The 12,438-nt window shown below is 62.7% G+C and overlaps 3 protein-coding genes across 6 annotated transcripts; 1 reads left to right on the forward strand and 2 right to left on the reverse strand.

Annotated features, from left to right (window-relative positions):
- Positions 1–651: 651 nt before the first annotated feature.
- LOC104066750 (2'-5'-oligoadenylate synthase 1) lies at positions 652–3,500 on the reverse strand. The gene is made up of 6 exons (XM_054076751.1): positions 2,584–3,500; positions 2,096–2,390; positions 1,841–2,016; positions 1,517–1,758; positions 1,297–1,429; positions 652–1,216 (listed from the first exon to the last, which is right to left on the reverse strand). Exons 1-6 carry the CDS (start codon positions 2,773–2,775, stop codon positions 725–727), a joined length of 1,530 nt encoding a protein of 509 aa, XP_053932726.1. The 5' UTR covers positions 2,776–3,500; the 3' UTR covers positions 652–724.
- A 1,812-nt stretch (positions 3,501–5,312) lies between these two features.
- IFRD2 (interferon related developmental regulator 2) lies at positions 5,313–10,187 on the forward strand. Of its 3 annotated transcripts, none has more exons than XM_054076593.1 (12): positions 5,313–5,499; positions 6,390–6,506; positions 6,608–6,695; positions 6,827–6,951; positions 7,035–7,192; positions 7,380–7,430; positions 7,777–7,946; positions 8,060–8,165; positions 8,672–8,809; positions 8,927–9,055; positions 9,130–9,225; positions 9,353–10,172. In XM_054076593.1, exons 1-12 carry the CDS (start codon positions 5,328–5,330, stop codon positions 9,431–9,433), a joined length of 1,431 nt encoding a protein of 476 aa, XP_053932568.1. In that variant the 5' UTR covers positions 5,313–5,327; the 3' UTR covers positions 9,434–10,172. The 3 variants fall into 3 exon arrangements, with proteins under 3 accessions (XP_053932568.1, XP_053932567.1, XP_053932569.1); XM_054076592.1 differs by having other exon boundaries at positions 6,605–6,695; positions 9,353–10,170; XM_054076594.1 differs by lacking the exon at positions 8,060–8,165 and having other exon boundaries at positions 6,605–6,695; positions 9,353–10,187.
- Positions 10,188–10,323: 136 nt separating this feature from the next.
- LSMEM2 (leucine rich single-pass membrane protein 2) lies at positions 10,324–12,384 on the reverse strand. 2 transcript variants are annotated; one of them, XM_054076602.1, is made up of 4 exons: positions 12,255–12,384; positions 10,994–11,134; positions 10,695–10,910; positions 10,324–10,602 (listed from the first exon to the last, which is right to left on the reverse strand). In XM_054076602.1, the coding sequence occupies exons 1-4, from the start codon at positions 12,274–12,276 to the stop codon at positions 10,466–10,468; spliced, it is 516 nt and encodes a 171-aa protein (XP_053932577.1). In that variant the 5' UTR covers positions 12,277–12,384; the 3' UTR covers positions 10,324–10,465. The 2 variants fall into 2 exon arrangements, with proteins under 2 accessions (XP_053932577.1, XP_053932575.1); XM_054076600.1 differs by having other exon boundaries at positions 10,994–11,137; positions 12,255–12,346.
- Positions 12,385–12,438: the final 54 nt, after the last annotated feature.

Below are 12,438 nucleotides of genomic sequence, written 5' to 3' on the forward strand. Positions count from 1 at the left end.
CACCCACGCTTTCGTTTCTGGAAAACAAAAACCGAAACTTGGCATCGCCCCAGTTCAGCGCTTGAGGCAATGGCAGGAGGTGACCTCGGGGTCTGCTGCCTTCCAGACCTGCGGCGGTGACAGCAGGGCCCCTGGTGACACTGGCACCGGCTACATCCCATTGCCTGAGGTGACATCAGGTCTCCCCTGGTGACACCAGCAGCAGCCATGTCCCGCTTGAGCCCTGGTAGGCACAGGCAGGCAGGGTCCCTGAGGTGGGATGCTGCCGGATGGGCACCCGGAGAGACCCTGGGCAGGAGCCCCTCCGGAGATGGGACTGAGGAGAGGTGAAGCCCTGGGGCTGGGGCCACCTTACACACCCAGCAGTGTCAGTGTGGTGGCCTGGGGAGGTTCAAAATCCACTGCAGACAGAAGAAGACAGAGGGGAGGCAGAGGCTGGCAGCCTCGATCCCACCAGGCACACTGGGCTCGGGCAGCACTGCTGTTCTGCACCCACATCCCTGTGTCATCCCAGCAGCTGGAGGCATTAAGGTCCTCCCTTATCCCTATGAGGTCCCCTCGCCCCGACCGCTGCCCCTGTGCCACTTGGCACCATCTCCAACCCAGTGAGCAGCATGAGGATCTACCAAAGCCTTTATTTGCAGCACGACATAGAGCATACAGGGGCACAGGCTGGTGCCGGGGGTGATGCGCAGGAGGGTGAGCAGGCAGGGAACTGGGGGTGTCAGGGGTCTGTGCCCCCCCGGAGCCGTAGGAGCATGAAGATGGTGCTCCAGGGCTGGACGTTGTAATGTGCCAGCGTGTGCCGGTCCTCCATGTTGCTGGAGTCATACATCAGGCTCTGCTGGTCGGCAGGAGGTCCCCGCCGGCTGTGGATCTGCTCCTTCAGCTGCCGAACGGTGTCAGTGGGCTTCACCACATAGGTCGTGGTCCGGTTCTTGTCGTCCTTCACAAAGACCTCCATCACCTGAGACTCAATCACCAGCATCAGCATGGTGCGGCAGAAAATGCCATGAGTGGCCAGGGTCTCATCATCTTGCAGGATGGTGGTGTCTTCACTTGGGTCCCTCTGCTTCAGGCGCTGCCTATACCAAGGGATGTCCCATGCCTGCTCAATCTTCTCCTTCAGTTGCCGGATGGTGGTGCTTGGGCTGACGGTCCAGGCCAAGCTGGTGCCCGTCAGCTGCTTCACCTCAATCTCCACGAGCCGGGCTGGCTGCAGGGACAGGAGAGCGGGTGGGCAAAGCTGGCAGGGGCAGGGGGTCCGTGATGCCCGCGGGGGGCAGGCAGCCTTACCTGCACATTCCAGGGCTGGGCAGAGCTGACGCAGGGCAGCGAAAGGTAGTTGGCAGCTGCCTGTGCCACCAAGTCCCACCTCTTGCCTTGGCCCAGGATCCCTGTGGGGTCAGCAGGGTCCAGGATGACTGGGCTGTGAATACAGAAGGTGGACGCTGCTGTCAGCCCCAGGTAGCACCACGGAACAGGTGGCATGGGTCCCACCAGGCGTGGTCCTCACCGGGGACTGCGCAGCAGCCTCTTCACGTGGGCACCGATCCGGCTGTGCTGGAGCGAGTAGTACATCTCCCAGTAGATGCAGATCTCCCGGTGCCGGCGCAGCAGCTCCAGCACTGTACGGAAGCCCATGGCCGTGTCAAAGGAGTGACTGGAACCCGTACCCTCCTCCCAGGCATAGATGGTGAGCAGCTCCAAGGCATACTTGGGGGGCAGATCTGCTCTGGGGTGCTGTCGCTTCAGCAGCTGTCAAGAAGACAGAGATGGGGGTGAGAGCTGGCCAGGGCAGATGCCCAGTGGGTGCCAGGGAAGCCAGGCAGCCCCTCACCTCCTTGTACCAGTATTTGACCAGGCGCAGGAGGTTCTTCAGCTTGGCAGGATGACGCTTCACAAAGTTCTTCTGCAGCTCAGTGAAGCAGGGGGAGAACTCCCCAGGGTCACTGCTGGCATTCAGAAGCTCCACATACACCTCAACATCTGGCCGGGTGCCCTGAATCACCTGCCCTGTGGGGCAAGAAGGAGGATGAGAGGCATCCCGGTGATGATGCTCCAGCCCAGCCCCACACCAGCCCACAGCACTTACCCAAAGCATCGTAGGCAGGCAGGATGTCCACCTCGATGGACTCCTGGGTCTCCTTGGAGCCAAGGGTGAGGCTAAGAGAGCGTGGCGTGTTGCCAGGACCCTTGTAGCGGGGCTCGTCAATGTTCACAGTGAACATCAGACGCTCCCTGCAGTCGCGCAGCCTCTTCTTGATCAAATCCAGGATATACTTTCTGTCCTGCTTCTGGGCCTGGTAGCTGGAGAAGCAGCTGAGGAACAGCACCACGTCGGCATCGGAGTTGTTCCGCAGGGCTGTGCCCTTGCCTGCCGAGCCACCCTGTGGAGAAATGTCCTGCCCGCTCAGCACCACTGCCTGCTCAGCACCACTGCCCCTCGGCGTGGGCATCGCCTGCCACCATTCCTGGGGCTACCAGGGGAAACTGAGGCAGGGCATGAGCTGGCGCAGCAGGACAGAGGGAGCGTGGTGGCAGCAGGGGTGCTGGCTGGTCCCCGAGCTGGGCAATGCTCACCTTGACGGTCTTGAGGACGTGGATGTTGGACTCGAAGCAGCTCTGCTTCAAGAACTCACAGATTAGCTTCACCGTCTCCTTCACCTGCTTGGTGAAATCCGTGCTGGGCTGCAGGACCCTTGCGATCCATTCATCCAGCCTGTTAGCAGTCACTGTCAACAGCTCGTTGGATGTCACTTGCCACATATCCATCCTGCTAGGTATGATCTCTCCCTCTGCTCTCTCCTCACTTGCTGCCTTTCCACTGCTTTTAAACTTTCCCGGGCCACCACCCCGATGTCGTCACCACCAGCAAGTTAAGGTGGCTCCAAGGCTTTACTTCTCCTGGTCCCTGCCCGAAGGGTCCCCTGGGTGGCCCTGGTGCCACGGCTGGAGGGGCTGCAGGTACTGCCATCACCCCAGCATCACCGGGGGTTTTGGGGTGTCCTGCCTGCACGAGTGCCCTGGGGACTCGAGAGTCCAGGTTTGGGGCAAAGCCAGCGCTGGTGCCCATGGCATGGTGTCATCACAGACTATGGGACTGGCTGGTGCCACCAGAGGCCCTGGTGTCACCCCCAGCACTGGGACATGGCCAGTGCCGGTATCCCCAGGGGTTCTGGTGTCACCCCCGGCAGTGTGACACAGCTCATGCTCGTGGCATGGTGTCATCATACACTCTGGGATATGTCCAGTGCCACTGGAGGCCCTTAGTGTCACCCCTGGCGGTGGGAAATATCTGGTGCCAGCGTCACCAGGGCTCCTGTTGTCACCTGTGGCACTGGGATGTGGTTGATGCCAGCATCTCCAAGGGTCCTGGCACCCTGCACCAGTGAGATGTGGTTGGTCGCAGCACCACTGGGGTCCATCCTTGTGCCTTCCAGCAGTGGGACGTGGCTGATGCCAGCATCTCCGCGTGTCCCAGTGTCTCCTTGTCAGTGGGACATGGCCAGTACCAGCGCCCTCGGGGGTCTCGGTGTCCCCTTGGCACTGGGACATGGCTGGCACCAGCATCCCTGAGGGGCTCAGTGTCCCCTTGGCCGTGGGACATTGCCGGTGTCAGCCCCGGGGTCTCGGTGTCCCCAGCACAGGGACATTGCCGGTGCCAGCCCCGGGTGCCGGTACTCCCCGCGCCGCCTTAAGCGCTTGGTGCGGCGGAGCCGGGGACACGGGAGTTTCTGTTTCTGCTCCGGTTTCGGTTTCCGACTCCAGCGGCTGGAAACGAAATTGCGAGCGAGTCTCTGCCCTCGTCCCCGTCCCGCCCCGGGCGGGGCCGCGGGGTGGGAATCCACCGGCAGAACCTCCCTGGGTCGTCCAGGGTCATGCCGAGAAACCGGGAAGAGCCAACGAATGGAAACTCAAGCCTGGAGACGGGGCAGGGATGGGGCAGGGATGCAGGGATGCAGGGATGCAGGGATGCAGGGATGCAGGGATGCAGGGATGCAGGATGCAGGGATACAGGATGCAGGGATACAGGCAGGGGCAGGGATACAGGGATGCAGGCAGGGGCAGGGATACAGGCAGGGGCAGGGATACAGGGATGCAGGCAGGAGCAGGGATACAGGGATACAGGAAGCAGCCCTGAGGAGGAGGAGAAGGAGAAGGAGAAGGAGAAGGAGAAAAGGAGAAGAAGGAGAAGGAGAAGGAGAAGGAGAAGGAGAAGGAGAAGGAGAAGGAGAAGGAGAAGGAGAAGGAGAAGGAGAAGGAGAAGGAGAAGGAGAAGGAGAAGGAGAAGGAGAAGGAGAAGGAGAAGGAGAAGGAGAAGGAGGGCACTGGTTGATGAGAAGCTTGACATGAACCGGCAATGTGCACTCACAGCCCGGAAAGCCAACTGTAATCCTGGGCTGCATCAGAAGAAGTGCGGCCAGCAGGGCGAGGGAGGGGGTTCTGACTTTCCACTCTGCTCTGGTGAGATCCCACCTGGAATCTTGTGACCAGTTCTGGAATCTCCAACAAAGAAAGATAGGGTACTGTTGGAACAGGCCCAAAGGAGGCCACGAAGATGATCTGAGGGCTGGAGCACCTCTGCTATGACAGGCTGAGAGAGTTGGGGTTGTTCAGCCTGGAGAAGAGAAGGCTCCGGGGAGACCTTAGAGCAACTTCCAGTACTGAAAGGGGCTCCAGGAAAGCTGGAGAGGGGCTCGTTTTCAAGGAGTGCAGGGACAGGACAAGGGAGGGTGGCTTTGAATTGGGAGAGGGAAGACTTAGGTTAGACGTTAGGAAGAAATTCTTCACAATGAGGGTGGTGAGGCCCTGGCCCAGGCTGCCCGGGGAAGGTGTTCCATCCCTCGAGGTGCTCAAGGCCAAGCTGAAAGTACAGTTGGAGTCAATGATCTCAAAGGTCTTTTCTAACCAAGCAATTCTATGATTCTATGACCAGTGCTTACTTACACATACCCCATTTTGCAAACCACTAAGATCTTACGGCAGTGTCAACCTTCTTTCCTCATCCATGTGTTCCCGGAGCCAGTCTGATACCGGCACTTATCAGTGGGGGCAGCTAACATGAGCATTGGAGGGGTGGGTGCTGCCCTTATCTCCTGAGTCCAAGGTGACCTCCACCCTTGTGGGGTCGGGCTGTCCTCCTCCTCCTGCTCTCCCTTGAGAGGTAACCTAAGGTCCTGTAGCCGTGGGTCAGGAACCTGTCTGAGAACCCTGAAACGGCAGCGGCTGATCAACGGACACGCGCAACGCTGACCAACGGACCAGACAGGGTACACGGACCCTGAGCTACAGTGGCGCATGCGCAGACGAAGCCCGGCGCTCCCATGGGGCGGGCTTTGTGGGCGGAGCTGTGGGCGAGGACAGACCGGGCGAGGGGCGTGGTCAAAGATGGGCTGTGGGCGTGGCTCCGTGCGAGAGGCGGGGGCAGCCAGGGCAGTGGGCGGGGCGAGGGCCCGCGCGCGCTGGCCATGCCGCGTTCCCGCCGAGCCGCGCGCCGTGAGTGGGGGCCGCGCGCGGTGCAGGGCGGGAAGGCGGCGGACCCCGGGGAGGGTGGGCGACCAGGGGGCCGGGCCGGGCCGGGCCGGGCAGCCTTGCCTTCCTCTCCTTCTCCCTTCCCGACAGCGGGGCACGTGGATCCCTCACAGCCCTCCTGGCCTCACAGGCCCCTGATCCCCACAGCCCCCTGACCCCACAGCCCCCTGAGCCCACAGCCCCTTCACCTCCTCACCTCCTGATCCCCACAGCCCCCTGACCCCACAGCCCCCTGACCCCCACAGCCCCCTGACCCCACAGCCCCTTCACCTCCTCACCGCCTGATCCCCACAGCCCCCTGACCCCACAGCCCCCTGACCCCACAGCCCCTTCACCTCCTCACCTCCTGATCCCCACAGCCCCCTGACCCCCACAGCCTCCCTGGCCTCACAGCCCCCTGACACCCACACCCCCTGATCCCCACAGCCCCCTGACCCCCACAGCCCCCTCACCTCCTCACCTGACCCCCACAGCCCCCTCACACCACAGCCCCCTCACCTCCTCACCTCCTGATCCCCACAGCCCCCTGACCCCCACAGCCCCCTCACCTCCTCACCTCCTGATCCCAACAGCCCTCTGACCTTCACAGCCCCCTGACCGCTACACCCCCTGGCCCCACAGCCCCCTGGCTTCCACAGCTCCCTGACCCCCACAGCCCCTTGACCTCCACACCCCCTGGCCCCACAATCCCCTGGCCCCACAGCCCCAGTGGTTCCCAAAGCCTCCACACTTCCATGACCGCCAGGGCCCCCACAGACCCATGGCCTCCACCTGGGCAGCCCCCACGCCACCTCTCCCCGGTGCCACTGGGTCCAGGCTGACAGGATGCTGTCACCTTTCCTCTGCTCTCACAGGTGGCCCAGGCAGTGCACGGGCAAGCTCACCTGCCAGCGAGGAGGAGCCCAACAGCGAGGTGCTGAGCCGCTGCAGCAGCGCCAGTGAGGGGACCAGCCCCACTGAGGAGGCTGCAGGTGAGCCTGGGGGTGCTCCCCTTGTGACCCCCCATGGGTGGCAGTGCTGCTGCCACGACCCCCATCTGTGGGTCTCCATGACGTGGGTGCCACCCCAGCAGGGAGCGAGGCAGCCAGTGAGCAAGGCCAGGAGGAGGAGGAGACAGAAGACAGGCTGAAGGAATACATGGACAACCTCCTGGACAAGAGGTGAGGAGTGACTGTCACCTGCCATGAGCACTCCTGGCCCACTGTCCGTCCCTGCCACGCTGCCAGCTGTAGGCAGGGACGTGCCTCATCCCAGGTCACCCCACTCAATGACCTCCTGCAATCTCTTACAGCGCCAAGACACGGCAGGCGGCACTGCAAAGCCTGCGCCTGGCCTTCTCCTCAAAAACCCTCTCTGAGTTCCTGCTGGAGCGCCGCCTCATGCTCACCGACTCCCTGGAGAAGTGCCTCAAGAAAGGTCTGGGTGCAGGCGGGTGGCAGGGCTGGGTGTGGCGGGGCCCGTGATCAGTGTCTGAGAGAGGTCTCTCGTGCTGCCCACAGGTAAAGGGGAGGAACAGGCGCTGGCGGGCACTGTCCTCACCCTTCTTTGCCTCCAGATGGGCTCCGGCCCGGAGGGGGAAGAGGTGTTTTGCAGCCTGAAGCCCCTGCTCATCAACATCCTGATGGACAGCACAGCCAGCTCCAGCGCCCGGCAGAGCGTAAGGCCCATTCCTTTTCCTCCTGGGCACGTGGAGCACCTTCGTGGTGGGGAGAGCCCAGGATTGGGTGCTATGGGGAACAGTAGGGTGAAGCAGAGGCATACTTATCCTGAGTTCCCTTGGCTGGGCACTGGATCTGGCCCATTGCTGCCTTCTCTGACTGCCATTTCCCCACATCTCTTACCAGTGTGCCACGGCCCTGGGCATGTGTTGCTACATTGCTGCTGCTGAGCTCGAGGTAACTGCGCCCAGGTGTGGTCTGTACCCCTGCTAGGGGACACCTTGGGGGCTGCTGTGCTACCCACCTTTGGCCACTGTGCCAGGGCAGCTTGAAGCTGAGCTGGGGAACGGGTATGGGGGCATCAGTGACAGCCCAGGGCCCTTCCCTGGGCAGCATGCAGCTGAGCTGGGTGGGGAAACCCCACCTCACAGAGGTGGGGTGTGCTGGGTGGAGGAGTCCCTCCTGCTAAAGGAGGCTCCTGGTGCCCCTGGGCAGGGTGGGTCTCATTTGGTCCCCAGCACACAGCTTTGCATTGGCATCATCCTGGCAGTTGTGGCTTCATGAGTGCATTTCCCCTGTCCAGGACCTGGTCTCGTGCCTGTCCTGCTTGGAGGGCATCTTCAGCCCCCCCAATACAGGTGAGGAGGGCTCGGCACCCACCCAACACAGCCCTCTGCACTGCAGTGCGCTGCAGTCGTGGTCCCTGCTCCTCACCATCTGCCCTCCTTCCCACATCAAGAGCATCTTGGACAAGTGAGTGGGGTGTGGGGTGCATGGGGATTGGTGTGGGGTGGCCAGCTGCAGAGGGGGGAGCCCCTGGGGTGGTGCCCAGCCCCCCTGACTCCTCTCCTGCCTTCCTGCCCCAGTCGCTGGCTGAAGCTGCCCCCGCTGCTGTCTAGCAGCAGCGTCGCACTGCGCATCCTGGCCGGGGAAACCATCGCCCTTGTCTTCGAGCTGGCCCAGGATGTGGAGGTACGACGGGGTGCTGTAGCAGCAGGAGGCAGCGGGTGGGCGGGCAGCAGGGAGCTCCTGACACTGGGACCCTGCCTGTGCCCCGGCTGAGTGAGCACTCACGGCATTGGGATGCACCAGGTGGCGTCACCAGCAGGTGCCCAGGCAGAGGGGCTGGCCCTGGTGATCCCTACTCTGGTCTTGTGAGACCTCATCTGGAGCCCTGTGTTCAGTTCTGGAGTCCTCAGCACAGGAGTGATGTTGGAGTGAGGCTAGTGAAGGTCACAAAGATGATCGGAGGCCTGGAGCACCTCTGCTATGAGAACAGACTGAGAGATTTGGGGTTGTTCAGCCTGGAGAAGAGAAGGCTCTGGGGAGACCTTAGAGCAGCTTCCAGTACTGGAAGGAAAAGGAAAGCTGGGGAGTGGCTTTTGATCAGGGAGTGCAGGGATAGGACCTTGTCCTGGTGATGGCAGCAGTGGGCAGTGACTTGAGCCACATCTCCAAAATCCTCATCTTTTTGGCAGGAGGACTTGTGCCACCAAGATACAGAGTTCCTGTGTGCCCAGCTCAAGGTCCTGGCTACCGAGAGCAACAAGTACCGAGCCAAGATGGACCGACGGAAGCAGCGCTCCATCTTCCGGGATATCTTGCGCTTTATTGAGGTACTGGAGGCTGGCAGTGCCCTTCCCTGTCAAGCTGCTTGGCAATTCCCCTTTCTCTGCTGAGAGCTGGGGTGTGCACAGGGCTGGTGCCCACGTTATTGCTGCTGCCCCTCTCAGAGCGGGGAGTACCAGGAGGAGACCATCCGATTTGGCTTGGAGTGCATGTACCTGGACAGCTGGGCACGACAGCGGACTTACCAAGCCTTTAAAGAGGTGCTGGGCTCTGGCATCCGCCACCACCTCCAGGTAGGGGTCGGGTGGCTATACCAGAAGGTGCTGGGCCGGTGCCGGTGGGTGCTGACCTACTCCTGCTTCCACAGAACAACGAGCTGCTACGGGAGATTTTCGGCCTCGGCCCCCCCTTGGTGCTGGATGCGGCTACTCTGAAAGCCAACAAGGTCTCCCGCTTTGAGAAGGTGTGTGCCCCCACACAGATTTGTGCCTGTACTCTCCTCCTGTGCCACCGTGGGCTCTGGCTGAGCACCTGCCTGCAAATCCATCTCTCCTCACCCCCAAACCCACTTTCTTTCTCTCTCCTCCCAGCACCTCTACAACTCGGCTGCCTTCAAAGCCCGCACAAAAGCCCGGAGCAGGGTGCGGGACAAGCGGGCAGACGTGCTGTGACGGGCAGAGGGGTGCAGAGCCCCCAGCCCACCTGGACTGCAGACCCAGCACTGTGAGGGGCAGGAGCCCCCAGCCCTTGGGCTTTTATTCATGTACAGCAGAGTATTTAATGCCTGGAGCTGCCCCACCGGGGGCTGCCCCCTCTTTTATTTTTTTAACCGAAAAAATATCCAAGAGATGAAAGAAGAGCAGGGGGAGGTGGTGGTGTGCTTCTGTGTGCCTGCTCTGCGGCAGGGGCCCGATGTGGCACGGCGGGAGGGGGTCTCACAGGGTTGCTGCAGCCCCTTTCAGAGACAGGGCTTGTGTCCCCCTTCCCCAGTCTTGTGGGGGCACCAGGGTGGCGTGGCACAGCCTGAGGGCTGGATAAGAGGGCAGAGCCATGCAGGGCTGCGGGGCAGCTGGCCCTATTGTCTGTGCCCACAGCAGGAGAGCTCCCGCAGATCCCCCTGCCACGCTGGGCATAGCGCCTGCCTCCGCAGCCAGCCCGGTGGTGGTGGAGTGGTGTAGGGTGGCAGGCGCTACCCAGCCCTGCCAGCTGCCCACTCTGAGCTCTTTTCCAGCCAAATGCTTTATATGAAATAGTCCTCTTGTGGGAAATTAATTACAGGAGGGGTGGCACAGCAGGCGAGTCCTGGTGCTGCCTCTGGGATGCTGCCTGTGCAGGCATGGGGCTGCACCAGCCATGAGTACTTGCCACCGCGGGAATGTATCTATGGTGGTGGTTTTCTAAGACTTTGATTACAGGAGGTAATTAAAAGGCTAATTGGAGGGAGCCTTCTGCCTTGTTGTGAAGAGGGAAGGGATGTCGCTGGAGCAGGTCGCTGTCACTGCAGCCCGTGCAGCCTTATCCCTTTCTTTCACTGCCTGGGGTGTGGGCCAAGGTTGCCCCACCCATAACCCCCTGCACCCCGTAGGGCAATGCTGCCAGGTCTGAGCAGGATTGGGGGGTGGTAGGGCTGCCCACTCACCCCTCCTGCTCTTCGGTGCCCCTTCCCGTGGTGGCCCAGTGCCTGTGGCGGGGCCAGGAGCAGCTCAGCGGTGCCCGTTGGGCTCGGTGCTGGTGTTGAAGCGAGCCCAGAGCTGCCTGCTTGCTGCCCGCAGCTGGCGCACGGCGTCCTCCTGGCTCTCCAGCCACTGGGCCAGTGCCCGCACTGACTGGCTCTGCAGGACTGCGGGGAGAGGATAGGGACACGCTGGGGACGGGCGGCATGGCCCTCCCACAGCCCCCCAAGCCCCCCGAACACTGTCTGGTGCCACGTACCACTCAGGTAGATGGCCAGCGTGGCCAGGACCAGGCTCACCAACGCCAGGAACCCCAGCAGGGCCAGGAGCACGAGGTGGCCGGGGCCGAGGCAGGGGCAGGGGCAGGGGCCAGCAGCAGGCACGGGGCGCAGGGTGGGCAGGAGCAGCACAGGGCTGGGGGTCACGGGGCGAGGCGGGGGCCGGCGCAGGCTGCTGGAGGGAGCTGGGCCGTTGCCTGTGGGCAGGGGAGAGAAGAGGTCAGAGCTCAGCTGCCGCCACAGCCACAGCTGGTGTAGCTCCCCCCAAGCCCGCTCTCACCCTCGATGCCCTTGTGCCCGCCGGATGCCCAGTGCAAGTCGCTGATGGACTCCACGGGGCGCAGGCTGATGGCTCCAGTCTCGCTGCCGTCGGGGTCCCCAGGCTCTGCTGGCGCAGCACTCTCAGCCCTTCCCATGCTGTCTGCTGGCAGCAGAGGCAGAGGGTGACCATGGATCCTGCCTGCAGCCCCTGCCTACCCTGGGCACCCCTGCAGGGACCAGAACCCCTCCTGGAGGTGACCCCAGCTTTGACGCCAGCCCAGTGCTGTGCTGGGCAGGCAGCCAGTGCCGGTGTCCCCTTGGCACAGCCCTGCAGCGGCGGCGGGCGGATGAGCGCTGGCTTTGCCACCCCAGCCCCAGCGCTGTCATCAGAGCTGTTAGCAGGCACCTGGTGGCCACGATCCCAGAGCCTTGTTAGTGGGGCTGGAATCTGGCCCTGGCTTGGAGTTAGGAACGTGCCATCCCCCTGGCCTGGGTAGCCCGGGCACTACGGGGCTGGCTGGGGCTCCCCTGGGCCAGCTGGGCAGGCAGGGCAGTGCCAGCTCCAGCCTGTGGCATGGCTTGGCTTGTCTCGTGGACACCGTGCTGTTGTGGTGCTTGGGGATGCACGGAGAGAGGTGTGGGGTGCACGATGTGCCATGGTGTCCCAGGTGGGAACATCCCCCGTGTGAGTGAGGGGGCTTTTGGGAAGCAGGCATGGCTACAAATGCTGTGTTGGAAAGCAACTGTGCCCATGCTGGGGTAGAGGGAAAGGATTTTTTTCAGGGTGTTTGCATGTTTTTGAGTAGCAGGCAGGGCCTGGGCACCATGCCTGTGGCAGAGCAGGGCAGGGTGGCACTGTGCCCACTCCCAATCCCTCCTGAGGTCAGTGGCGCCGCACGGATGCTGTTGGGGCTGTGTGTGCTGCCGGTGGGGTTGGGGGGGCCTCGGCTGGTGCCCAGGGTTCCCCAGACCCTCCCCAGGGCCCTGCCTTTGCCTGGGGGCTGCCCCACAGGTAACCCCATCACCCCTGCATCCACCCCCCCACCAGCTAGTGGGGCAGGGGCTGTGCCAGCTGCCTGCCCCCTCCCCAAACCCTGCTGCCCTGTGCCTGCAGCCTGCCAGGATCTCCTTCTTCCCCAGGCAGGCATCTCTGCCCACAGCCCCCATGGCAGAGGGCAGCATTTGGCCACTGCTTCCATCCCAACCCCGTGCCAACCTGTTGCTTTCCCTCCTCGGGATGCCAGAGCCCCCACTAGCCCCCAGCCCACTCCCCAGCCTACCTTCTCCAGCCTCCCTGGGCATGGCTCCCTGTGCCCGGGCAGCGTGAGCGGGCAGCAAGGCAGAGCAGGGCCCCCGGGAGCTGGGCACTGGGTTCCTGGTGCACCAACTGCGCCGCTTAAAATAGGACAGTGAGAAACACCGTTGGGGGGGGGATAAAAATAGCCATGGGGAGGGGGGCCTGGT

The sequence above is a fragment of the Cuculus canorus genome, chromosome 11, assembly GCF_017976375.1.
Source record: "Cuculus canorus isolate bCucCan1 chromosome 11, bCucCan1.pri, whole genome shotgun sequence".
NCBI lineage: Eukaryota > Metazoa > Chordata > Aves > Cuculiformes > Cuculidae > Cuculus > Cuculus canorus.